The 26517-nt window shown below is 43.2% G+C and overlaps 1 protein-coding gene across 11 annotated transcripts in view; it reads right to left on the bottom strand.

Annotated features, from left to right (window-relative positions):
* Positions 1–1415: 1415 nt before the first annotated feature.
* Positions 1416–26517, bottom strand: part of AGAP1 (ArfGAP with GTPase domain, ankyrin repeat and PH domain 1) — a 403925-nt gene continuing 378823 nt past the window's right edge. For all 11 annotated transcript variants that reach the window (XM_068947772.1, XM_068947774.1, XM_068947773.1 and 8 more), the window contains 2 exons: positions 7309–7564; positions 1416–6853 (listed from right to left, as the gene is read on the bottom strand). In XM_068947772.1, coding sequence (XP_068803873.1) covers positions 6650–6853; positions 7309–7564 — 460 coding nt within the window. In that variant the 3' untranslated portion in view covers positions 1416–6649. The remainder of the gene's footprint in view (positions 6854–7308; positions 7565–26517) is intronic.

Raw genomic sequence — 26517 nt, 5'->3', positions numbered from 1 at the left:
AGTAATATCCATATATGATACACTGCCTTTACTGTAGGACTCCAATCACTTTTTCGCACTCTGTCTGCCAGTGCAACTCAACCATGATTTCACTTGGGTTCCCGATCTGGGAACGACTTGCCAAACAGCAACCTACCATCATCGCCAAAAGATGCAACTACTTTCCTTAGTCCTGCATGAGCTTGGGGCTTGCCTTCAGCACAGATCAGACACTACCAAGCTGTCTACTGTTGGGGGTTTTACTCTCTGTACCTGGTAGTCCAAGAGGACTGGGAAGTGTTTTCAGCTGCTTAAGAGGAACAGGGACTGCTCCAAGTTTCCTGTGCAGTTGTGCTCGTGGTATTAAGCTATCCTAACTTTACAGGTAGAGGGAGATGAGAAGGACGGGACAATTAAAAGTCTGCAGAAACAACAATAAAAACACCCACCCCCCCGAATCAGTTCCGTATAAAACGTGGCATACTCAAAATAGGTGATGGTGCATTCACTGCCAGCAAGCAACACGGTCATCCCAAACGCATGCCGTTAGACCTCTATAAGACCCCCTCCCACCCCCCACCCCCACCCCTCACGGTTTGTACATAACACACAGTTTAAAATTACTAGCTCTGAAGCACTGCAAAATAGTCAACTCTTAGTACTGGAAGCAAACACATATCCAGAAGTTTATGGCCAAGAGACAGCTGAAGCTTCGCATGTCAGCACAGTTTTGACCACTACCACTTGAATATGCCACAGAGATTTTGGAGATATGCAGACATTTATGAAGAGACTAAAACTGCTGAAATGCACAAAGAAATTTTTATTTCATCTGCCCACAGACAAAAGTCCCCTAAACATCCAGGGAACAAGAATAAACTATGGGAGTTAATTCACCCCCATACTGCTGTCACCTGCAACGAAATACAAGACTACCAAGAGCATGACTAGTGATTTGGAGCTTAAAAGACTCTAAAAAAAACCCCATCTTGTTTTCAGAAATCATGCAATCCCTTCTCTCAAAACAACAATTATTCACAGCTCCTGAAAATCTTGGCCAAAACCCTTATGTCCTCCATGAAAAATGTGGGACAGATTCTGTCAACTCAAGATAAACTGTCATGAGATGAGATCATCAAACGTACACTTGAAGAACTGGCCCATGTAAACAACAAAACAAAAACTAGAGTATCGTAATACAACAAACCTACCTACCTACAGCTTTGGATATTTTGCTCTATTACCTCTATTTTTTCCCCCCAAAAGGAGATTCCCCCTTCTAACAAAATCATCTAAACCAACCTTGTTTTTGTAGCTTAGAATTCAAGATGTCAAACCTCATTGCAGAATCTTCTAACTTGTGATAGTTTCGAGTTTTTCTACTTTGATCAAGAAGAACTTCAGTCTGGAGTACTTTTTTTTTTTTTTTTCCTCTTACTATGTGGCATACAGAAGAACATCCAAAAAATGTTTTTCTATGCAACAAATTTTACCCACAAATCTATCCACATGGAAGGAGGTGTTGAGGATCCAAGACTAACGGTCAGAGATCCCACATACCAACGACAGTAACAGTTGTCAGAGGGGAAACAAAGATGCTTGCCAATGAAATGCTGAACGGGCAAGTACTCTCATTTCCAGACAAGCTGCCCCAAATTTGGTCCCCAACACTTGCATTCTTTAGCTTGAGTAGCTAAAAATGAACATTTGTTCCCTGCTAAGGTGCAAACATGGCTCCCCGAGACATTTGTGAAGGGCTCCTTCCGAACCCTCTCGTGAAATCTGTGCTTGTCTCCACTATTACTATAAACTACAAATTACTTCATTTTTCCTGGTCTCCATACAAATATAAAAAATGAAGCTATCTGAAAAACCTTATCATCTAATTATACTAGATTACAGTGCTGGAGATCGTTTCTAAGAACATATCTGCATTCACGCTTCTATTCCTTTCCCTACGTTACTCAACTTCCTCTTGCTAGGGGAAATCTCTGAGTGCAGCTAAAGCCTTTTGCACTAACATACATAATTTAAGAAAATGGGGAAAGACAGCAAATTGAACAATATTAGTTTTTACACAGTTATTATACATGATGCCCAGGTAGAAATGCTTAAAATTCTCTCTACTTCCCAACAGCCTACCTGGCTTTCTGAGCAGCACCTGGCTAGGATTACATCAAGATTCTCAAGAAATAGCTTTTCTTCTGCCCCCTTTTAGCAAAGAAATTGGAAATCTACTACAGGAAGCCCTTGATCAAATCTCTGCACTGGCACGACCCTGAATTTTCCCAAGGCTGGATTTTGTCTCTCACAAACAGTGACAAGAAGTAAACCCTACTGAACTCTGGGAACATCAAGGTGCAGATGCCAGACGCAGATTTATGGATCCGACTCATCTTTACTATTCAACAGCAATTAGCTTAAAATAAATAGAAGAAAAGTGCTGATGTTAATGGCAAAGGCTGATTCACTCCTAGTGTTTTAGTCATTGTGGATAAAGTGCAGAGGAAGCGGGATTTAAAGGTATCTGGGATCAGGAAAAGGGTTAAATGGAGGGACATAATGAAAACCACAGCCATAGACACCATTTTCGGAGAAAACAGAAACAGATTTAGCTAACATGTTTCTGCTGGGATTTCTTATTGACTGGATTTCAATTTGTTTTTAATTTGCTCATAACACGCTCAAAGGGCGTAAACAGTCTGGCAAGTGGGTTCCATAAAAGCAACGAGAGGGGCTAAGCGCAAGATAAGGAGCGAGAAACAGGTTCAAAGAGTGAAAACAACAGGAGCAGCTCCTGCAGATTCTGAAAGCGTCAATACACGTTGCACACGGACGGCTTCAAGAACATCCTTCACGAAGTGCGAACGCATCCCCTAAGAAGCGCGCAGAGCCTAAAGGCCTCCGTTCGCAAAGCCAAGCACTGTTGGACTAGATACTACAGAGATGTTCCTCCATCCTTGCTCTCCGCTGTAGCGCAAGGCTGTCAATGGCTTATTGACCGCAACGAGGCACACCTCGTGCCCTCGCCTAAGCCTAGGATCAAGGAAGCAAAGTGGGCTGTACCATACCAAAGGGAAGATCAGGCTTTAAATTCAGGACACAGACTGGGAACACCAGCTGGAAAGGTTTGGGTTTTTCTTCTCTTTTTTAAACACAGTTCATACTGATGACACTGTAAGATGCAGAGCTCACAACAAGCAGTGGATGGAGTTCACTGTGGCCAGAGGGCCTCTCCAGGTGGCCCATCCCACCAGCTCAAGAGGTGCCAAGCAGCTTTTAAAAGCCATCTCACCAAACACATCTGACTGCCACCACAGCCACTGGCCCACAAGGACGAATCCCCTGCTCTGTTCACCTTCTGTGTCCTATACCATCTCTCCTGCTGACCACATGTGCCCGGAGCAGGGAAGCTGTGTTCAAGAAAAGTTTGCCAAGAAAAGCAAAAAAAAACTTGCAAAGCCTACCTCCCGTTTCCCACAACCACCACCTAGCCACCTAGCACACAGTCCTCTGATTCAAAGAGACGGGGCTGGAAAACTCCCCATCTTTCGAAGGGGACCCTACCGTACGCACAACTGGGTATTTTTCCTGCAGACACCCCAAACGTTTTGGGGAGCCACCACACATTCAGTAAAAGCTTCAATGTAGCTACCGCCAACGCTTGTACACCCAAGGAAAAACTATGTTTAGGCTAGAAACAACTCTGTTACTGCTTTAATTGAAAGTATGAGGTTATTAGTTGGCTTGCCTGAATACATCATTCTTCCCATAATACCGTGGAATTTCCTTTCTGAAAAAAAGGCTCTCTGGCAGAAAATTTTTTATTAAACGAGTGCTTAATTCTTCTGCCTGAAATCTGCACGACAGCCTGGCTGCCCTTGTTTCTCAAGCATCCTTCTCAGCTTTATAAGAGGAAACTGGCCCAAAGAGAGCATTACATTATGCACGGAAAATATTTTGAATTAGGTAAAACCAGCTCTGAAAGGGAACACGTATTGAAACTTAACAGTGGCAAATCTCTCTGCGACGCATTTGAGGCACAGGAGTTGAGGTTTCAGAAACAAAATGCCCTTGATGTTCCAAGGGGAACAGCAGGTAGCTAGCACCTCTGGGAACAAGAGTCTCAATTCCTGAAATCATGTTGTTTCCCCTCTAGTTACAGGCGTAAAGCTTGTGAGCACCAGGACGTAATGGACTTTACATGTAGTTTCCTCTTCGGTTGCACGTTAGACCCTTGTCCTGTGGCCGAAGAAAGTACCTAAGATCAGGGAGCTGCAGGTGAATGATGGAGGAATAGTAATTATTACAGACATCCCTTGCAAAAAAAAACAAAAAAAACAAAAAAAACCCCCACCGTGAACAGAATCAGTTGTAGCCTTACTTTGAACCACACGTGATATGGCTAGCACAGGCTGGTTAAATAAAGATCCCTCAACCCAATAGTCAAAAGCTCTATACAGTAACAAAATATAAAATGAGAACACTACAGAATAGGAAAAGCTGGTTAATATTCTCTTGCTTTCACCTTGGGTTTTTTTTTTTTTTTTGCTTTTTTCCCCTGATTTGATGATTTTACACTAAATCTGTCATTTTCAGATTTTTTTTTTAAGATAGCCAATAATATGTGGTTTTTTTTTCCCCTTCCCATTTTGTCCACATACGTTTTATTTAGCGATTGTTATCCTCCTCCCGGTTGTCTGTCAATTGAAATACAGAGCCCGAAGGAGGAACAACACTGAAGGCTTGTGAAATACAGAAGGAGCAGGTAGATTTGCAAATTACTATGCTGTGTGCACCTCACTGACTTCACATAATTGCTCCTTTGCCATCTAATTCAGTTGAGTTTTCAACTTTCCCTGTGATATACCCTTCCCCCATCTTCACATTGCCATATGCCACTTAAAAAAATCACTTTTCTTTCTGCCAAAACCCTTACTGTCTGCTTCCCTGCGCGAGACTCCTAGTTCGCAGAAAAGAGCAGAAGCTAGGATCTGCATGGTAATACCAAAATAATCAAATCAAGTATGAAAACTTGGAATTCAAATGAACTGTCCAGGCTACTTTCACAAGCCATTTTTCTTCCCGAAAGCAGCCAAGTTCAGAGTCAAGGCAGCCATGCCCTGCCCGCCTTGGTGAAGGCTATCAATTCGGGAATTAATCAAATCTGATCTTTGCACATCTGAACTATGGCTTTTTGTCTTGACTTGTGAAAGCTTCGTGATTTCTGAAGTAAAATATATTTACAAGGCTGAGCAACAGCCTCTTTTCCTTTCTAAAACGTCTCATACACTATACATATATTTTTTTAATGCCAAACGTGCCACAATCTCCTTCTGATATGTTCTTCAGAGGCTTGCAATGGAAATGTAGAGTTCACTGCTGGGAATTTTTTCAAAGTACAGTGACCTGTAATCCACAGATCCTAACTAGTTGCACATTATTTAGTTCACATCCATCACAGCTTATAAATTAACAGAGATGTCATTTTCTGTACAAAAAAAAAATCAATGCATATTTATGATTTTTTTTATTCAAATAGATTTTACATACATATAATCTAAAGACACAATACAAAATCTGTATAAGTTAGGCAACGCATCACAGGAGTGACCAAAAACTCAACACATTTACCTTGGCAAAATGACAGAACATATTTCTGCTGGCTGAAAAAATATTAGCCTTTAATGCATTTATTAATTTTACTAAATGTACTTGAAATGTTTTTCCTTAGCAGTATTCATTATTCCTTTTTGTGTTTCATAGTTACTCTTATTTATTTTTTCCATTTTGTTTTTACACCAAGGAGACTGCAGTCAAATAACACTCAGCAACTCATTTCCTCTCTTTGGACTGAAAAATTAAACAGATACTAAATTATGACAGTGAATTTAGAAAGGAGGGCTCCAAGGGCTTGAAAGAACATGTCTGAGATAATATGATGCTTCTAAGAATATTGCAATCACATCCAAGCAATCACCGAAGCGTGCCATGTAACTACCTCCTCAGCTAATATGCTTTTTTCTCCGTGATGACTAATCATGTTCTATTAAACAGCGGTAATGCTGGAAGAACTCAACTATACAAGTGTAATGAAGCCAGTATTCTCCCTGGACAGATTAGCTACAACTGATTTGACACATACCATCATAGGAGCTTCAAACCTGACAAACTCTGTGCTTGCTTCTGATTTATGCCGTCAAGCTCTTCAGAGAAGAGAATGAAATCCAAGCGCTCCGTTTGGTAGAGGTGAAACGTACTGATGTGCTTAACTGTCAGTTACGGAAAGTTGCCGCTTCTTCTTTCTTCTCCTCTTGCTTCTGCTCGCCGCTCCCTCCACCCCTTCCTGCCCCACTTGTAGAGCCGGTGCCTCGAGCTCGCCGCCTCAACGGTCCCGTGCTACGTCCCAGGGAACGCACGCACCCTCTCTCCTGCACTTCTGTTTTGCCGTGTTCATCATTCGGGAGCGTTCGCGCAAACAAATGCTTTCTCGGCAGCCCCTTTTGCTCCTTCTCATCCCCTCGCACTATCCAGAGGCGATGTTTCTGGATGGACCGAAGGGAAAAGGGAAAAGGAAAGTGTGCAGACTCACAGAGCAGAGCTGTGATGGAAATGGAGGAAAACGAGGCTGCAGGTGTGATTCAGGTCAGCGAATACACGAGTACGTTCCTCAGATGATGGTGGGCATTCTTCCGCTGCTGTTGTTTCGGTTATTGTTCTTCCGGGACAAATTAGGAGTCGCCATAAGGACAAAGCGCTCGTCAGGGCAGCCGTACTGGAGGAGAACGTCAATGCACTCCTGGCTCAAGGCCTGCCTGGCGTAGGCCAATGCCGTGTTGCCGTGGGCATCGCGTGCCATCACATCAACGCCATACTACAGAAAGAAGAGATGTCATTGGAAGCTTTGGTGCCAAAAGAGCCATAAAATAGAGGGAATGAGCTCAGGAGAGACGTTGCAGTTCAATTGAGGTTGGGGAGGGGAAAGCAAGGAAGGAGAGAGGGCAGGACAGCAGACTGGTAAATACGGGCATAGCAGACATGAGTCACATACGTACACGTTTCTACAGGGAGAGCCTCGCACCTGGAACAGTTTCTCACCATGGTATTCTCAAATAGTTTTTCTGGTGCCAGGGACATTTCTCCTTCCTTACTTCTTACACTCTCTTTTGCTTTCTAGCAAGTACCAGCAGACAGGGAAAAAAAGGCACGTTTCCTTCAAGGCACTGCCTCTTCAGAGCAGGCAATAAGGAACATCCAGACTCAAGACAAAAGGGAGCACCTCACAAAACCAGCAGGTAGCAGGTCCATCCTCGGACAGCAGGTACTTACCCAAATTAGGAGCTGCACCAACACCACGTTTCCTTTCCTGCACGCCAAGTGGAGGGCAGTGCGCCCGTCGCCGTCCCCACAGGTCTCATTCACTTCTTCCCGCGTGCCGTGGGCGAGGAGCAGGATGACCGTCCGCAAATCCTCCTCGGCTGTAGCCCTCAGGAGATGTTGGCCCAGGGAGAGCTCCAGGCACTGCAGCGGGGCAAGGAAGAGCTTCTGCTCGTATTTCGCACGTATCCAGCGCTCTTTTTCTTCCCTAGAGAAGGCAAAGGAAAGACGGCATTTTAAGATTAAAATCCCCCAGGCTACAGCACTGCACCCGGGCTCGCATTTCAAATGGGAGAGGAGGCTGCCGCGAGACACAGCCTTGCTTGCAGGGATGCCTTTTCATTTTAAAAGTTTAGTAACGTTTCCAGTGCAAAAGAAATCTGGCAGGTTCTTCCGCTTGGTTTTCCAAAACGCAAACCATCCGAACCATACTCTGAAGCCCCCTTTCCTCTTGACATGTCACATAACTCTCAGTTCTAGATGCTATTACCTGACAGGCTCGCAAGCACTACAGACAACTCCCTCAACTCCCCATTTAAACAAAAATTAGCATACAGTTATATGCTTTAAGAGGTCTCGTCCTAGACAAATTCCCATTTAGAGGCACCTTCTGCCCACCAGCTTAGGTGATCTGCTCGGCTCGAGAAAACCGTACACATCACCTAGCAAGGCAGCTTGTTACTGGTGACATATTTTTTCCTCTGGAGTACAAAAGGAAAAGCTCTGTTTACGCCTTTCAGCAGTGTTTACACTACTCCCAGTAATCTAGTGTCAGGTTAGCCCTAATCTGTTTTTAAATACTTATGTAAACAGATCCTTCCAGCAGCAAATCTGGATTAGTTTTGCATCATTTCCTGGTACATGTGGAGTGCCCTTACTTTGACCTCCCAGGCTGCTTTCATGCAAAGCTTCCCAAAGCAGGCACTTCTCTCTACCGGGCACAATTGACTCTGCAAACAGGTACAGGCATTTGCAGAGAAAAAAGTGCAAACAGAAAATTAACACAAAAAGTGCTTCATTTAAATCAAACTGCAGAGTGACTCCTGCAACCTAAAAAAGGTAAAAAAAAAAAAAAAAAAAAAAAAAGGTTAACAAAAAAAGGTTAACAAACCCACACTACATTTAGGGAGCTGTAAAGTAAAGTAACCTTTGATGGCAGTATCTGATAAAGGGGATATCGTTTCAGGTGCTCACCCTGGAGAGGCGGAAGAAAAGGACTTCTGTTATTATTCCAAACCTGAACTCATGTCCTTTGCAATATTTTTCTTTTTTCTTCCTTTTTTTTTTAAGGTAAAAAAATAATAGCAGTGCTTTGAGGAAGACGGCATTTGGGTTTTTTAGTTGTTCTTAAACGTTGCAGCTATTGTAGGTCCGGTATCAATCTAACTCTAGCGTATCTTCAAATCAAGAGCATTTAGTAAATGTGCATTTTTTTTTTGTTTAATGTGCATTGTATCGAGAGTATAACCAATATATCCACTGCACATTTAAAAGCGCCAGACTGAAGAATGAAGTGATTCAGCCTGTGCTGGCACACGTCAGGGCGTAGGGGATTTATTTCTCACGGGCTCATACATCCTAAAGGCAAAACATACTTCAGACGTAGCTTCTGCCCGCACCACAGTGAACAAAAAAAGAAAAAAATTAGACTCGTCAAGAGAGTCAGCAACGAATCCCCTCTCCCCCAGACCAGCTTATGAGTGATAGTTACTTTTGGCTCCGGTCCCAGCATCAGCTGCTGTGATAACCACGGCTTGAACACAAGTCACTTTCTGTTTTAGAAAACAAGCTGTTTTCCACAAATCTCCCAGTTCTAATCACAATGCATCCTAAACTGTAGTAGTAATGCTAGGACATGTACCGCAACAGAGACAAATGCAGCGTTTTAGGCTGCCGTTTACACCAGTTCCTCGGCAGGAATTTCCCATTTGCCAGGTGCTGCATGGGAGTAGCGCAAAGGCACGTCAGACCAGGTGATCCTGCTGCTCTTAGAAGGCTGCGAGACAGCAGGATAGAGACCCTAATAGCCAAACTGTGCTCAGATTACCCCACCGTCTCAAAAGGCTGAGAAAAGAACAGAAACTGATTCACCAAATAAATCTGAGAAAGGGGGAGCATGCTGCTACCTGTATTACTGACGGATCAGGAGGGAGAAGAAAGGAGCAGGGTGCGCACGGTCCTTCCTTGAAGCTTTCTCCTGCAGTATAATAAAGGAACCCATAACCGCTCTGCGTTCGCGCAGGCTGCGTGCTCCGGCCAGGATTTCCTAAACTATAGGAAATGCGTTGCAGCCCTGGGCAGCAAGTAAAGTTAGGGGGCTCAGGAGGCATCCACTGACACGCCTGGCCAGAGCAGGATCCGACAGGCAGCAGCAAACTGTGCCACTGGGCTACCATCAGCTGAAAGTTCAGCCTCCTCAGGTGGTTATTTTATCACACTTCAGTTTGTTTTTGTAACAACTGCCTAATAATTACTGACCACCTGGGGCACCAAAAGACTTAATTTCTTAAGGCCAATTTCTACCATTGGACTTCATTGACTGGGAAAGCACCCCCCAAATTCCTCTTGTGGGTTCTGGTGGGAAGGGATGCACACAGCAACTGATTCGGACAAAAATAAAGGTGTTTTAAAAGCCTCAGACATTTGGGGGCAGCATGTCACTGGCATTGGCTATCAAATGACATTTAGATCTTATCCAACGGTCCAGTAGATAATTAGTTTGGATTGCCTCATAGAGAACGATACCTAATCACAGATGTAGGAGATGCCCATGTCTCATGGACTGCTACGGATGGTTTTAGAGAGACCACTTTTGAATGAATATCTAGAAAGCCACCATCCCCAGGCATCCTCTCTCCATCTTTGGCACAAATAATTTCATTTCAAATGGAAAAATTCTGGGGATTTTCTTGGAAGACAGCTTCAGCTCCTCTGCACCCATTCACCTTAGAAATCGTTGACACCAAGACATAAATACTATAATTGTTTCTCTGATGCCACAATTTCACTTTGGGGATCCACAGCTTGTCTTGGTTGAGGTTTCATTTCCCCAAAGGAAGGCCAGTCCAAGAGCAGAGTTGTCAGCAGTAGATCACTTAACCTCATTCCAATCCCCCGGAGGACCACTGTTCACATCCCCTGTTAGCTAATGAGCTAAAAAATGAATTATTGGAGCGGTCAGCAATAAGCAGGAAGAGGAGGCACAGAGCTTCATGTCAGCCAGCACTGACATACCTTTAAATAAATCAACTGAATAAGAGTACAAGGAAATGAGAGAAAGAGCAACTAATCAGGAGGAAGACACTGAACCAATCCCTAAAATAAAGGAAATGTACAATTAAACATCTGCTAGTAAATATCTCTGTTTTCTGTCCTTACCTACAATCCTGGTAACTTCCACTCTAAACCACTCCTTCAATACTAAAGACCTTCAGCTCTATTTGTCGTAACATGAAAACTGTAAGCCAAAACAAGATCATTTTGCTCACTTGCTGAATTTCTAAAATTCCAGTGGAATCCTTTTTTGGGGGACCAGATCAAAGCCAGTGGGCTGGAGAGGCAACTCCAGGTGCTCAGAGGGTCCCTGAGATACCTAATGCTGGGAAACGCGTGTGTTCCCTCTCCCGTGCTTGTATTAAAAGGACTTATCCTTTCTGCAGTGATCACGCTAGCTGCAGGTTTTCTAAATGCATGTACATAAGTGAATTGATAGGTTATAAAATATTAAATAAATTTAAAGAAAGATGAAGTACAGTCAGTAAGATCAGGCTTTGTATCTTTTATCGCTGGAGCTACCCATCCAAACCCAGACCGCTGATGCAAACTTAAAGCCTCACTATTTATACAAGGGCCAAATACAACTGAATAAGAATGCAAAATATGCCACAGCAGCAGGAAGGGAACAATCCACTGCGCCTTGGCCAAAAAATATCATCAAGCTCTTTGCTCTGGCAGGAGTCTCGATCACGAGTCAACTCCAAGACACAGTGGTGTGAATAATGAAAACTCTGCCATGGCAGCAATACTGTACGTAGGTAAAGGGTTATTAGAAACAGATGAAAATTTCAGTTCTCAGTTTATTTTGATCTAATTAGGTGCTTGCTTCTCAAGATAATGTCCAATTATTTAAATTACTCTGCCAGCCACATCACATCATTATCATCTGGAAACATAAATATCGGGCACTGCAAGGAGAGGGAGGGCTAACTAGGTAGCACGAGAGAATATAAAAAGTCGGTTTGCTTGGAGGGTAGTTTTGTTTCAGGAACTACTCTGCACTCTCTGCTTGCACGGTAGCACCGGAGACGCTCGTTTAGGAGCCCAGGTCCATCCTCCAGCATTGCGGGGCTCTCCCACCTATTCCTCCATCCTGCTCCTCTCTACTACCTTCAACGTCATTTGTCCCTCACACATACTTAGCAGAGAGGTATGAAAGAAAAACAAGAAAAAGACTGGGCACCCTGGAAATAAAAGCTGCGTTCGTACGGCAACTTAGCGTTTATTGCGTAGTTGACAGCACGCAAGTGGAAAGCCTTGAGAAGTTGTCAACCAAATTTGACAGCTCCAGTGAAAAAGCCGTTTCTTATCAAAACGAAGATGAGCATGATAAAAGTTGTGTCACTTGCTCGTTACCTGAAATTACTCACTGCTTGCTAAGAGGCTGAACGCAACTTTGCAAGGTTGCATTAGAAACGTAATAGGAAGCAGGTATTTGCTATGGCACAGCATTATTTTCCTACATTTCCCACCATCAAAAATAGTGGGCAAGTTGGGTGCAAGCATTTGGAAAGTGAATTTTTAGCCTCCACTCTTCCAACAGTACTAAAGTATTCTTAAAAAATTTTCTCTCCTCTGTTGCTAACGAAAAAAAAATACCTTTAGCTGAAGAAGCCTCCTAATGTTCTCCTTATCATTAACATCATTCAATCAAACGGTGGTGGTGTGCAGGTGCTGTGCTTGTCTTGCCATTTATGGTTGCACACCAAAGTGCAACCATTTTACTGTTTACTGTAGTAGTAAGCTGGCTAAGCTTAAGAGAACTGCCAGATTTTCTCTCTTGTGGGTTTTTTGACCAGCTTAATGTGTCTGATCCAAGAAAATGAAGTAAATCGGACTCCCTTAACTCCCAAACTTGCTTTCAATGTGTCTTCTGTAGAGTCCCAGGATTGTCATCAGCTTGGTGAGGTCTGATAGACTGCATCATGTTGGGTAAGATCTGCCATGCAATTCTGTGATGGGTAAAAGAGACGGAAGAGAAACATCTGGGCGGGGGGATGGCCTGAAAAGGTGGGGAAGGTTCACAACATTTTTAATTGCAACCGGGAAAGGGAAGGGGGGAGAAGACGGGAAGGCAAGAAGAAAGGGCTAGCAGCAAGGAATTTCCAAAGTGTCTTCCTGCCTCAAGCAAAGCAGGAACTGGGAGGAGAGGCATGGAAGAGGAGCCGGGAACAATATGCTGAGAAAACAGAGGGGCTTCCTCTCTCTGCAGGAGAAGACCCCACTCTATTGCAAAGTAAGTGCTTAGCAGTTGACTGCTTCCTAGCATGCATGCCTTCTCTCCTAGGCTGCGTTGCTAAGGGGGAAGGCACATAGGCACACGGGGGATATAGAGGTCCCTGGCAAACAAGAGGGCTCCAGACAGCAAACAAAGACCGATGGGTATTTATTCCTTAATTACCGAAAGCTTTTAAGAAACAGGCCACTGTAAATCCCACGTGCTGAGAAAAGGAGGCAAAGGACCAAGATTTATGTGCACCGGGGCAAAGAGGAAATAAATATCTCTGTGGCTCCTGATCAATATTATGAGTGTTTTGCCAACCTACAGGGTGTTTTATGAGCTGTAAGGACAGAGAGGGATCATTAATAATTAAATAAAGTCAACCTATTAAGCTTATTACTTCTTACGAGTTAAACACCCCAGACGGATGAAGAGGAGCCTGTAGGAAAGCTGCAGACAAGCTGACACACACGTATCAGGGCTTCAACGCAAACAAGTGCAGAGCAATACTCTAGACCACAGGTCTCCAGGCCCAGCAGCTCAGGGAGCTCAGCTTGCAAATGATTTAATTATTATCTTCACGGGAAAGTTATCCCAACTCTATCAGAGTTCAAACCGCTGTCAAACCTGCGGTTTTACTTGCCAAGAAACAGAGGCTTAAATACACACAAGTCAGCGCTGTAAAAATACTCCAAATTCAAGTTTGGTCTCCCAATGGCAGACCTACGTCGAGCAAACCAAAACAAACACCACTCACCAAGGTGGCTTCACATCAGAAGCAAGCCAAATATATATAAAAAATATATAAATATTTTTCAATATCTTATAATCGTTTCCATAAAGACATTTTATGAGGCCGGCACACCAAAATGTTCTCTACCATTACCTCTACTAGCACGCTTAACATGTCAGCTTTCTGTTCAGAGCTGTGTGCCTAAGGAAAAAAAGCCCTCCTGTACATGACCACCAAAGATTTCTCAGATGTGCAAAGTTGAATTTGTTTCTAAAATTAATCCTGAATGGCACTTATTAGTATTTAAGAGTCATCATGCTGATTCAGTGAAACTCCTGCCTCCCTCGTTTGCTCTCTCTTCTGGCAGTACCCCCACCAGGTAGGACTCCAAAATAGTCATTATTTCTGCACTTCCAGGTTCGCTTTTCAGGGAACCCATGGAGTAAGCGACATCTCTGCCCTCAGGTGTTAGACACCTGCAGGATTTATTACCGCTTAACATTAATTACCAGCCAAGCCAGGACATCAAGGTTGACTGACTTAAGGCTTCTTAGATAAATATCCTGCGATTGTGGGCTCTGATATATCACATAAAACTGCAGTAAACTTATGTTTTCATTGCAGAACACTCAATCTAATAATTTTTAAGGCACACTTGAAAAAATATATCACATCTGAGGATATTACTCTGTGTAAAAATAAGCAAAAGCTACATGACATACAACTGTAGGGAATACTGCAAATTCTAAGAAAAGGCTTATTAAATTGAGAATAAAGCTTTTAAGTGTGACAAATGTAAGCCCTATGAGCTGGTAAAGTCTCCTCACTACAAATCCAAGCTTTCTCGTTCTCATCTCAGTAACTATGTGAAGCGAGAACAACCCCTGGAGACTTAAGAAAAAAGCTTGAGGAATGCTGCAAATTGAACTTTTCCACTAAAGCCAAAAGCCCCTAAAATCTTTAGACAACACTGCCAAGAACATTCAAAAGGAAAAAAAAAATAGCAACAGTGAACTCTTAAGGCTTTACAGTGCTTAGCTTGGTGAAAACAGGTAAAATTAAGTGCTGTGACCAGTGGAGGACACGGACCAACTTTGGGAGAAACTGGAATACAAGAGCAACGGGTGACCACTACCATCACCAACTGTTTGATGACCAGCTGGAAAACCTTTGTGTTCATGGTCCAATGCCTTTTACATTAGATACCGATGAACAAGCATACAGGCATCTATGCAAACTGTAAAACCAAAACGTATCACTGACCACAAGAAAAAAAAAGAAAAAAGAAAAAAAAAAGCGCATCAGCAAGTTATCACTATGTGGTTCTAGATACTTTTCATGGGTAGTGGGAACCCACTGCTCTTGTTCAGAAACATGAGGAGGGCTTACAACACCACCAGACAAGAGAGCACATAAAGAAACTGCTCCCACGTCCAGGGTGGTCAACCTTAACACTTAGGCATACTAAAAATATTAACAACCAAAAAGCCAAAAGCTGCTCTAGAACTGCATGAAAATATTAAAAATGAGTATGTTGGCTTCTTGCCCAATTGCAGTAACAGGATATATCTCTGCAGAGAATACTAATTGCAAAAATATACCCAGTGCATTTCATTATTCATGTGTCACCTTACTTAACCTGATGCCTTAAGTGTATAAATCAAACTGCATTGTGCTGGTACCTAAACACAGACTGAAAATTTCAATTTACAATGCTATAGACAATCACTGAGGTCAGAAGATTCCATCAATTTGCAGTTTGTTGACGCTTTCTCCTACAGGAAAGATATACTTAATGCAGTATTATTTCAAATATAATTCAAGAAATCATAACAAAGTTTTTTTTTTTTTTTTTAAAAAAGGAAACAGTATGAAAGGTCCATTTTGAACTCAATTTTCACCCAAAACATGGAAGTAGCTATTGAACAGATAACCGTATTCAAGCTAAACTATTAGAAAACTTCTTGCGGAAATGAAAGTAGTTTGCTATTCTTGTTATTTATATCTAAAACCATGGCTATTTTCATCTGAAATCAGGTTTCTGCTTTCCTGTTCATATCTACAGGGAGCCCTCGCACAGGATTCAAAGAGGGGGGGAAAAAACTGACATACAAATATTTCAATGAATAAATCTCAATAATCTGTGCCAGGTGAGAGGCAGAGCGAGGTAGGCGATCGAGGTTCCCACAGCCCCAGCGTAATGTGGCATATAACAGGGATGTACATCAGCGAGGCACTTTACAGCGTGTCTTCTGTCGACGCGACCATCACAGCGCATTAAGGATACCATAACAGTCGCTGATGTGATCTGCTTTGGAACGTATCACATCATAAACAGATGAAAGAAGAGAAATGGAGCTTTTCTGCTGCTCATAATACTGTAAAGTGGGTAAGTAGTACAATGATGAGCGCACCAATGCTTTATAAATAATGGGGGCGGGGGAAGCCTCCAAGGGCTACCCAAAGTGCTAACAAACTCGCGGTGTAGACCTTAAAGAGGTCTCAAATGAAAGCTTGCTCAGCACACAATGGTGGCTATGCTGACCTGAAATGCTAAAGCATGTTCTGGGCTGCACAACTCAAATGCGGGCTTTACTTGAGGATCAGTGACTGGAAGAGCATAGTCTTGCAACCCTTTACTGAGAAGCTGAACGTTTTCTCTGGACAATTTCGATCCTTTGTTAGTAATAACTTCTGAGCAATGCTATAGTTTGGTCTACAAGAAAATGCCCTTTCAAAGGGCTTTGATATTACCTTAATTCTAGTGGAAGCAATAAGAGGATACTTGTTGGATGATTTGGGAAAAAAAAAACCCTAAAAACATTACACTGTCAATTTATGTAAGACATAAAAGAGAAAACACAAGAAATAAACTTTGTACTTGAGCACAGACTATGAAGAAAAACACATTAGAAGCAACAAGCAAATAAAAACAAGTGCTTTTTTTTTGGGCAAGTCAGTAGTAACAGGAAGGCGTGTTTGGAGCTGAAGTCTTAGATGGACGGGAAGCGACCATGCTAACCCTACATGCAATGTTTCAATGAACCATGGTCTTCTTGCTCAGCAGCGGATGCTGCAGGGACCTGCCTAGCATTCACCTCTTTGTTAGCGAATTTTAGCACGCTCCCCGCTGGTTCTTTTGTGACCACTTCCCAAAACCATGGGCGTTTTGGATGCACCATGTACACACTTCCCCCTAGACACATCTTCCCTTGTCTCTGCCAGTGCACCTTTACCTGCTCTACTAAGTCACCTTTAATCTTCACCTCTCCAACTGTTTCGGTGCCCTCTCCACTACTGTTGATTTCAATGACTCCACAGAAATTGCTAATGTTATCAGAGTCGTTCATTACTTTTTTTTTTTTAAATTATTATTTCTGTTTAGTGATAATGATGCCTGTCTTGCCCAGTTAGGCTGCCTGAGGCATTCTCCCCTTTCAGAAGCGACGGGAATTCTCTCTACCTCAGACTCCTTGGGAAGTTTTAGTGGACTGCAGGCGTTCGGTGCCTTTCCAAAACCATCTCCAACAAATATGAAAATGCTATTCGTAAATTATCACAGCTTTCTCACATTTCTAAGAAAGCAAAGGAGACCAACAACCTGAGTAACAACGATGAACAAAAAAAACCTTGAGAAATCATCATCACTAAAAACCCACAGAAATCTTTGAGAATTTGAGAATCTCATAGAATCTCGTCCGTACTTACTAAAAAAAAACAGGGTTGAGGTTTCATTTTCTTTTTTCCCAGTGAGTTTTTTTTTTTTTTTTAAAGGAAGGGAATGCTACTCCTAGTTCGTAACGCAGCAGAATATTAGGGCGTTATCCAGGCAGAATACTCTATTGCCAAAGCAGTCAGGCATCTTGAGAAAAGGGGAGTTGGGAGAAGAGATAAAAGGTGCATGTGCGTGCATGAGAAATACATTGGGGTGCCCAAAAAGGAGAGACTTTAAGGGACTCAGTTTTCAAAAGGTACTCGAGTATCCAAGTATCTCTGAGGCATTCCCAGTTGGACACCTACATCTATTAACCACTTACCAACTTTGAGGCTTTCATGATTTACAAGCCATACGTTTGGTGCTCAACAATGGGAACCCCCTCCTCCCCACCCCAATAAAACCTGACAGCAAAGAAAACATGCACAGGAGATTCCTGCCAAAAAATTACAGGAAGTTACACTTTGAGAACCCTGTGGAGGGAGATGTGGAGGAATTTAAGAGTTATGTGCCAAAACGAGAGCTGCTTTGCCGTTTGCCAAAGCGCTCTCCTCTCGGTACAAACGTTGCCCCTCTCTTGCAGCTACTTGACTGCAATCCCACTGCAGGCCACATTTGGAAATTATTTAAAAAAGATACAATATCCCTAATCTGTTACCAATTAGAAGAAACACGTGAATATTATTTTCTAATTTGTGACTCAAGCGCACATCTTAAAAGCAAAGTAATTGAAATAATTACCTTGGCTCCTGAATATTTCTATTATGCTCCTGAAAAAGAAGGTGGGTATGTCCTCCTCTGCCTGATGTGCCCCAGGGCTGAATGTATCAATAAGTACATCAAAGCCCCGAACATGAACTGCCAAAAAATTGTAATTTCTATGAAGTGCCTACACTGCTTTGTGGCAGCTGCAGCCCAAGGGCTGCCAAACTGATTAGTTAGCTCCTAATGGTCTTTGTGCAACTTAGATTTGTGGCAGGGAGGAAGAATAAGGGAAGGGAGGGTGGAAGTTTAACAGTAAAGACACAGCCTTCTGCTCTGGTCAAGAAGTCCATACAGAAGTGACTAATTTTCAGAGGGCTATTGATGGCTCTAATCCAGAATTTATAACAGCAGCGATGTGGGTTTCTTTTTAAAACCCAGACGCAGCGCGACTTGAGTGACTAACTCCTGAAAATTGGTAATTTCCTGGTGGTTAGCAGGAGAAGGTCCACCAATGAGAAAGCAGAAGCTGCTAATAAATTTATAGTGCGTTATATGCCAATTAGACCCCGTCAGCCATTCAAGAGGCAGTGCCACCAATCAGGTTATCATTCCATAAATGTACTCTTTAGAGCTGATCTCATCACAAATCAATCCTGCATTTAAAGTGCAATTCTCATCAGTATTACCCAGGAATGCACTCGTGAAACAATGCAAGCGGGTATTTTTCTTCTCCCCTCTAAGCGCCCTTCCCCAATGCCCCATGCACAGCGCCACTTACTTCTCGTACACAGTCGTGTCTGAACTCCAAATGGTAAACAATAATTTTGAATACCACATTAATTCTGCACAGAGCCAGATTTATTACACACGTCATACTCGGGAGTTTCACTGTCATTCACAAGCCATCCATGAATCTCTCGGCGAAATTACATCCTTGTATTTGACCATGCACCATGCAATATTCTATCAATACAGTGACTCAGAGCAGATCCCTCAGCTAGAGCGCTCTTCCTCCCCGGGACACCCTCAACCACTGAAACAGCCAGTGCCGCTCATCTGGGCAGCACAGTCAGAAAAAAGAAGAATACAGACGCAAAAGAGAGGAAGAAGTTTGTATGGCTTAACGTGTTCAGTACGCGTACAGAGCTACTTTAAACTTCTGAGTTTAAACTATATCCTGGTGCTTACAGGCTATGCAAGCAATGCTATGATTTGGATGATTTGCAAAGCAAGCTTCCTTTCCTCTTCTGCTCAGTACGCCTAGATACAGACTTTAGTTTCAGCTTGGAGATCTAAGGCAGCAGAAACCTGGCCAGGAACACAGGGCAACCTGAATCAGTAGTAATGTATTCTTCTTTCAGTATCTTCTTTTTCTTCTGAAGCTAAGTTCAGATCTTAGAGAAGCACATCACATAAACCTGGCACAACCCTTCGGGGGCCTTTGCACGTTTCAATTCAAAATTACTTCTCATTTATGCCAGCAGTTGATCAAATTTGTTCTGATTGAGCTAAATGCTTTGTGATTTGCTCTAGTCAGCTGCCACAGCAAGGGCACCAGCCGTACACAAAACCCTTTACAATGTCATTGTGGGAGTTGTGGCTTTGAGGACACTAGCTGGATACTCTGGTGGAGGCTCATGAAAAAGACCTCGGGGTCTCCTGGATTCCTGCTGAGGAGAAGAACAAACTAACACAACCTCCTTCTGCTGACTTCCATCACACTTCGTCGACATTGTCGTCCTCCTCTTCCCGCAAGGGGAAGTCCGAGGGCACCAAGACTGGGTGGGCCCTATGGCAGGTTCATCTCAGCGCCATGCTGCACCTACTCAACAGACCTCCCTTCTGCCTCCACCACTAGGGAGAAGCACCTCTCCAATGACTGCCACCTGGAAGGACCTCCTCTCCGTGCTCCCCCCATGCAAGCTCATTTTGAGTCACGGTAGGACCCAATTTTACAAAGTAAAGCCATCCCTGCCCCCGCTCACTTTAAATTCTGCAGAGGCTCTTCCCAAAACATCAGCCCAAGCGGTGCAAGATGCCTCAGCCTTGGGCCGTCACCTGCATCTTATTTCTACTTAACCTCTTAAATAACACAGGAATTCCCTTCGTTCCCCCGATGGGCACCGTAATGAGAACCACCTGTCAATCACCGCTCCATTAGCCTGGACAGACTTTCCCTTCCTGAGACAATTTATTGGATTCCCAGAAGCAAATGGGCCTTCTTCCTTTTGAGCTCCAGGTTTCGGGGAGCTATTCAGAGGGAGTGGGTCTCCCTCCTGGTCCTGCTGAGCTGCCATTGTTTCCGCCGTTTACTCTTGAAAACGGTTTCCTGAGTTTACCCACCTCTTCTGTCCTGGCGAGGCCGGGTGTTTGCCAAAAACTTTTTTTTTTTTTCCACTGCTCAGTTCACCGGCGCTACACAAAACCCACCAGCTGTTTCCAGCTACTGGTTGAGGAAAGGGTGGGGGAAAGAAAAGAAAAAAAAGGAGGAGGAGGAAAAAAAAAGCGCATCTTACTGTTAACCCCTTCCCAACAAAGTTGTTTCCACAATCGAAGTTTGCTCGGGTAGGTGTTTTAATTTCATGCGGCGAATCGAATTGCTACACTGGCGTGATCACAGCCGCTCACTTCCCTAGGACAGACCCCAAGGCATCTCCTTTTACCTCACTCTTAAGCAAAGAAATATCTCCTCCTATTTGGCATGGAACTAGACCTAATCCTGTTTTCCCGTCCTTTCTCTCAGTTACACTCAAATTGCAGCTCAAAGAAAATCTTACTAATAAAGGATAAAACCACTTTATTTGAAACATTATCTTTAAAGGAGTATTTTCATTTCCCCGAGTGTGTGCAGTCCTTATGAGGTTCATTTGCAATGCGTATATCTGTTTTGATGAGATAATAAAATGTATTTTATTTAAAAATATTTCATTTTCCCCCCAAAGGAATTTAAATGGTCAGTTAATCTTTCTGCTTCAGAACAACCCACTGGGTAAATAAAAGAGGGCTCCAGATGAGATAAAGCAGTATTTTTTTTCATTCTAACACTGGTCTTGAAGAATAAAAAGACACTGCACCACTGTATCCGAGCATTTGCAGTATGCCCTTTTAGTATAAATCAGTTTAACTTTTAGGCTGGGGGAAAAAAAAAAAAAAAAACCTGAAACAAGACGATAGTTACCTCTAGCCTTCTGTGATTCTCAAGTCAATAGTAAATGGGGGGACTCGTTAGTGCCATAGTGATCCAATCAGGATGAAATTATGCAGTCATGTAAGAAATAATATCTATTAGGCTAATTTAATCAACGAATACTTTACAGATGAATTAGAATGCAGAATCCAATTATTTCAAACATTTGGACTGTCAGGCGCTGTGTTTTTTAAGCAACGGAAGGGGAGGAAAAGGAAGGTTTAAGGAACCTCTTCAAGCAACCATGGCTGAGGCGTATTTTTATCGGGAGAGCTTCCAACAGCAGAAAAGCGACAACCCCAATCAGCGCCGGACGCCACGCAGACAGCTCGCACCCAGGCACCTCCTGCCTCGCCATTCTGCATGGTGTCTGGGCCACGGGGCTCCGCAATATTGGTACGGACAGCTCGATTTGCTATCACGGCCGCTGCTAATTGCCGTCCTCAGCATCTACAACTTCGTCTTGCTGGTCGCCCTTTTAAAAGGAGGCTCACGCACTAATTACGATAGGTCTTTTTTTGTTTTGAAGAGAAGGTGTGCCCCTGGATAGCTGACTATCATAACCTTGGTCCAGCGTTACAGAATAACTACTTTGCCGACGCTATGCCAAATCACGAGAAGACCATAACACTCACTGAAAGACCATCATTCCTCCACCAAGGAGGCTTTGGGTCGGGCCTTTTGCCACAGAATAAAGGCACGAGAAATCCCACATACACAGTTTCTCTGTGAAGCTTCTTATCCTAAACCCACTGGAATTGGTGCTTCACAGAGAAACGCAGCAGACCCCCCCCCCCCCCCGCCGAGGCTGAGATGAGGACAGACGTCTGCTCGATAAGTCTCCTCTTCACTTGTTATAGTTTACGGTGGGCTAAGTACCCCAATACTTTTCTAGGACTACTGAAACATCTCATATATATATTTACGGTCGCTCGTCTCATCATACGGTCTACAGTAGAGAGATGTCCTTTTTTCCCCCCCCATAATCATTAACAGATAAGCTTCTCCTGAAAGCCCCTCCATTCTTAGCTTGTACAGCAACAACGTCAGTGAAGAGTGAAGAAAACAAGACTAGAAAAAAACGAGCAAGTTTCCTTTCACCATCTCATGGAAACAAACCCACTGGTAAACGAAGTCAGATTTTAGCACTCGTCCTCAAAGAGCTGAATGAGTGTGATATTGCAGGCTCAAGCTAAGTTTGAAAAACCCATGCAATGCTGTTGGCTCACGTATTTCTTTTGAGTATCTGAATATCACCATGAAAGATGCAGAAAACATTTTTGCTTGCTGCAGAATGCAGTTGCCCCGTTGCTCTGCAATGTGTCTATCTGTACTGCAACTCCCAATATACCTGCGATCTAAACGTTTTTTTTGCCCTGTCATCTGGAGCGGTTAATGGACTCTCTCATTGACTGGCTCCTGCTTATTTAAACATTTAATGCTCTTCTGGTGCCCAAATTATGCCTGTTTCGTGTGATGGATTAGCACAGAAGACAGGAGGGACAATTTTCTGCAATCTGTGGAATATCAAATTTTGATTACTTCAGGGGGAAAAGTAAAGTTATAAGTAAACTGTTTTGATTGATAAGGAGCAAAGGAATACTTAATGCGGTGGTTCATTGGAAGCCTTGATGAATGCCTGGCAGGACTATGATGAGTCTTCACACAAGACATGCAATAGCTCTAGGAAGATTTAAGATATTTATTGCTCAAATAAAACAAAACCGAACGAGATGAGTAGGTAAAGTAGCACAGGGTGATTGCAATCTGCTGATCAAGACCAAGCGTAATTCTAATTTTTGCAGAGGAAAAACAAACTAATTTTCCAGCTTGCCCGTGGAACATGGAAGGTTATTTTAGGAACTTTAGCTGCTGTCTTTCTTCACTGTGGAAATGAGGATCATTCCAGATTCAGTTCTTCAGAGCAGACTATCTTCTAGTTAACTGTGGTGATTGCTCTGCTTTGAGGCTGTAAATTATTATCAATAGCTTTTTAAGATAGAGATAAAGACACTTTAAAGTGCCATTTTGTATGTCCATTTTGCGACAACTTATTGCTGAGTTTCCTCAACTTGCCAAGACTAACAGACTGAGCATTAATTGAGTTTAGGGACTACTGTACCAGACTGCTTCACGGTTAGACTTTTCTTTCTTGCAAAACACTGCAGTCAATTAAATTTAGCGGCTCAGTCAAAAGAATAATGTTCCCTGATACGCAGCCCGCTCTCCCTTCCAGTACACAGAGCGTTTCTGATTTGCGACTCTGGGGATACTGAGCAAAAATTGCAATTGCAACATCCACACGAACCCTCCTTTCAGGATGTCCAGGTTTGAGACTTTCAACTTCAAACTGAGCGAGATTTTCACAAAGGGATCTTCTTACGGCAATCTGGCTGCTACCTGCTGAAGTTTTGTACGCGCTGATGTCTAGTAGAAGTGCTAACTTTCACTCCGAGGCAAGGTGTAGCGCCTCTGTGAAGAAACAGGCTGCTTTTCTATCAACTACAAATCGCTCTTAGTCTGGGCTTCGATGGCAATAACATGTCAACAATCTTCCCCATGTTCTAGGTTTGATGGTAAAAACAGATGGGACCCCTCCACCCTGAGGTAGATGCTGAACTGCCTCTTCGTGAAAATCCCCAGAGGCCCGGCGGCGCGTGAGGAAGGGACTTTGTATTGAACGGGTTTTCCCAAAACACTTCAGACTACGGGAATCTTCTGAGAGACACAACAAAGTCAAAAGCCACCAGTGAAAGCTTGGAGGCATTTGAAGGGAGGGCTGTCATCAGAAGCACCTTCCTCCTCCTCCTCCAGAAAAGGAATCTACCACAAGTCCACAGTACTTTTTTCACTCTTAAAACAGGTACAGTTACAGTTAAGTGCTGAAGACAACTTTTTTTTTTTATTCTCAGTTCAGTATTATTGGGTGGAGCTGCGAATGTTTTGGACAGAAGGAGACTGCGTCACATTTGTGACCCAAGATTATTAAAACAGATGTCTTGAGTGGGGTCTGTCTATTCTGAAAAGAAGTGGGGGACCCTCCAACTAATCCACCAGCAATCTACTTCTGGCACATAGATACACCGATTGGAAACGACAGTTTTGCGACTGCTTTCAAAACCAAACTGCAGTAAAGCTCTTCAGCCGTCGTGTGTCGTTGAAGAAGCTGCCCGAGAGCTACAATTAACCTGGCTAGTCTCAGCTTTTTCTAGCTAGGCTATTCCAAGAACCCACACAATAATATGTGGTGTGATGGGAACACTGGGGGTTTCCCTGGCATACTGAGGAGGACAAAGAAGGTCCCAAAAGTGGACGTGGGGCGATTTCTGCCGGCTGAGAAGGCCGTGGCTTTGGAGGATGCTTTGAAATTTCAGATGCAGAGTAGGACCCAATGCCAAGGGTCTGTTATTGCTACATATCAAGACACACCAAGCATGAGCAAAGACTAAGGATCTGTCATCTTCTCTCACCCAAACGCTTGGACTCTTCAGGGCTATTAGGCTGGGTCATCACATATCCCAAATCACTTTGGCTGATGATATTCAGGTGAGATTTTTAATCTGGATACAACTAAGTTTTTTTTTTTTTTTTCCCTACTGTAAAAAGTTCCTCACCTCTCTCTCTCCTCAAAAAACAAAAAAACCCCCTCATTGTTCTGAGATCCAAGCAATAGCACAGACTTACCCGTTGTTTTCTATGACTTCTACAGTGAAAACCCATCCCCATCATTGACTTTTTCTGGCAACCAAAATGCATTTTTCTTTTTTTTTTTTTCTTTCTGCAGCAGGTAATTTTGTATTTTCCATGTGACAAAAGCGAGTCAGCTCCCAGAAACAGTCCAAAAAGAGGCCTTCCAGCTTTCTCCACCTTCTTTGGCTCCTTTACTAGGACAGAAAGGATGGATTACTACAAGCTCCCAGGTCTATCTGGCAGTCTGCACTCCAGAACACGTGCAGGATGGGCATCCATATCCAGCAACTCAATAGCACTAACAAACAACCTAAAAAACCAGGAAGTCAGTGCGAGGTATAGAATTAGAAGTTAGACCTTCAATCGCATGTTCTTGGCGGTGAACTGCTTCCAGGACTGCCTAAAGTAAAGACCCTTACGTCGCTGATCCAGGCCTGATGAACTAAATGCCAGCAGCCAATCAAGCTGTTTGCTCACCGCACATCTTTTGGGAATAGCTTTTGCTTCTGGGGAATGCAATAATGTGTCCGCTACCTCTAATCCTGCCTGGATGTTTAGAAAAAGCTATCACTCCCTTAGAGATCAAGTGGGCAGCAGCCCCTTAACAGGAACTGGTCTATGAGCTACCACCACATGTCTAATTAATGACCCTGCCGGTCGCAGCTGGAAGAGCTGAGCTGGGGGTGATTAATTAAATTAGCTGGCAGAGGAAATTACAGTGGAAAAGCCAAAGTTTGATTGCTCCATAATTAACCGCAGTGCAAATAATATCTGCATCTATAACTTCCAGCGATGAGATCAGAAGCCAATTGAATTTGGCACTGATTGAAGCTGTAAATATCCTGTGGTGAAAAATGATAGGTTTGTTCTGAAGGGAAAACTTACAGAAATGGACATCTAGCGGATGCAATAGGGGAACAGGGGACACGGGAGGAAACAGCACTGGAATTAGGTCTTTATTTCAGCTGAGGGCCGATTTCTGTAGTCTTCTGGAGTACCTGCGAGTTCAGCATAAAATAGAGAAACATATGAAAACAAAACATTTCCTGCAGCTGCTGAATGCTCTGAGATCCCTTATAACAGATTCACTGAATCTAGAAAGTAAAGGCCTTGCAGACCATTCAACCCCTTGCCTTGCTCTCCATCATGAGGTTTCTAGTGATGGGATTTACCGCCTTTGCCTTGAAGATTGTGGCACAGCTCAGGCAATCTGGCTGGCAGAAAGATTTTTCTGATAATCAGCCTGAACACTTCCTCGCAACTGCACCCACTCTTCCTAGGAGTGTTTTCTTTTGAATTCCCAGAACCCATTTTTCTGAGAGGTGCACCACCTCCAAATGCTTGCGAACCATGTCCTCACAACTATCATTTCATTTGCCCTTTAAGCATCTCCTGCCAAGACATCACTGAGGGCTTGGAATCTTCTTCATAGCTCTTTTCCGAACTTTTTCCGAACAATGTCCACCAACCTCCATTTTGACGCCATTATCAAGCTGACATACTTCAATTTTTAGCCCACTTTCACTGTTAAGGTACCTTTGCCTTCCAGTAAACTCAGGTTTTTAATTGACGCTTGAGATGCAAAAATCCACTATAGGAGCACAGTTTTATCTACAAGCTCTGCAAACGCCTAC

The sequence above is a fragment of the Struthio camelus genome, chromosome 6 (genome assembly GCF_040807025.1).
Source record: "Struthio camelus isolate bStrCam1 chromosome 6, bStrCam1.hap1, whole genome shotgun sequence".
NCBI lineage: Eukaryota > Metazoa > Chordata > Aves > Struthioniformes > Struthionidae > Struthio > Struthio camelus.
This window is presented reverse-complemented; position numbering and strand designations above follow the sequence as displayed.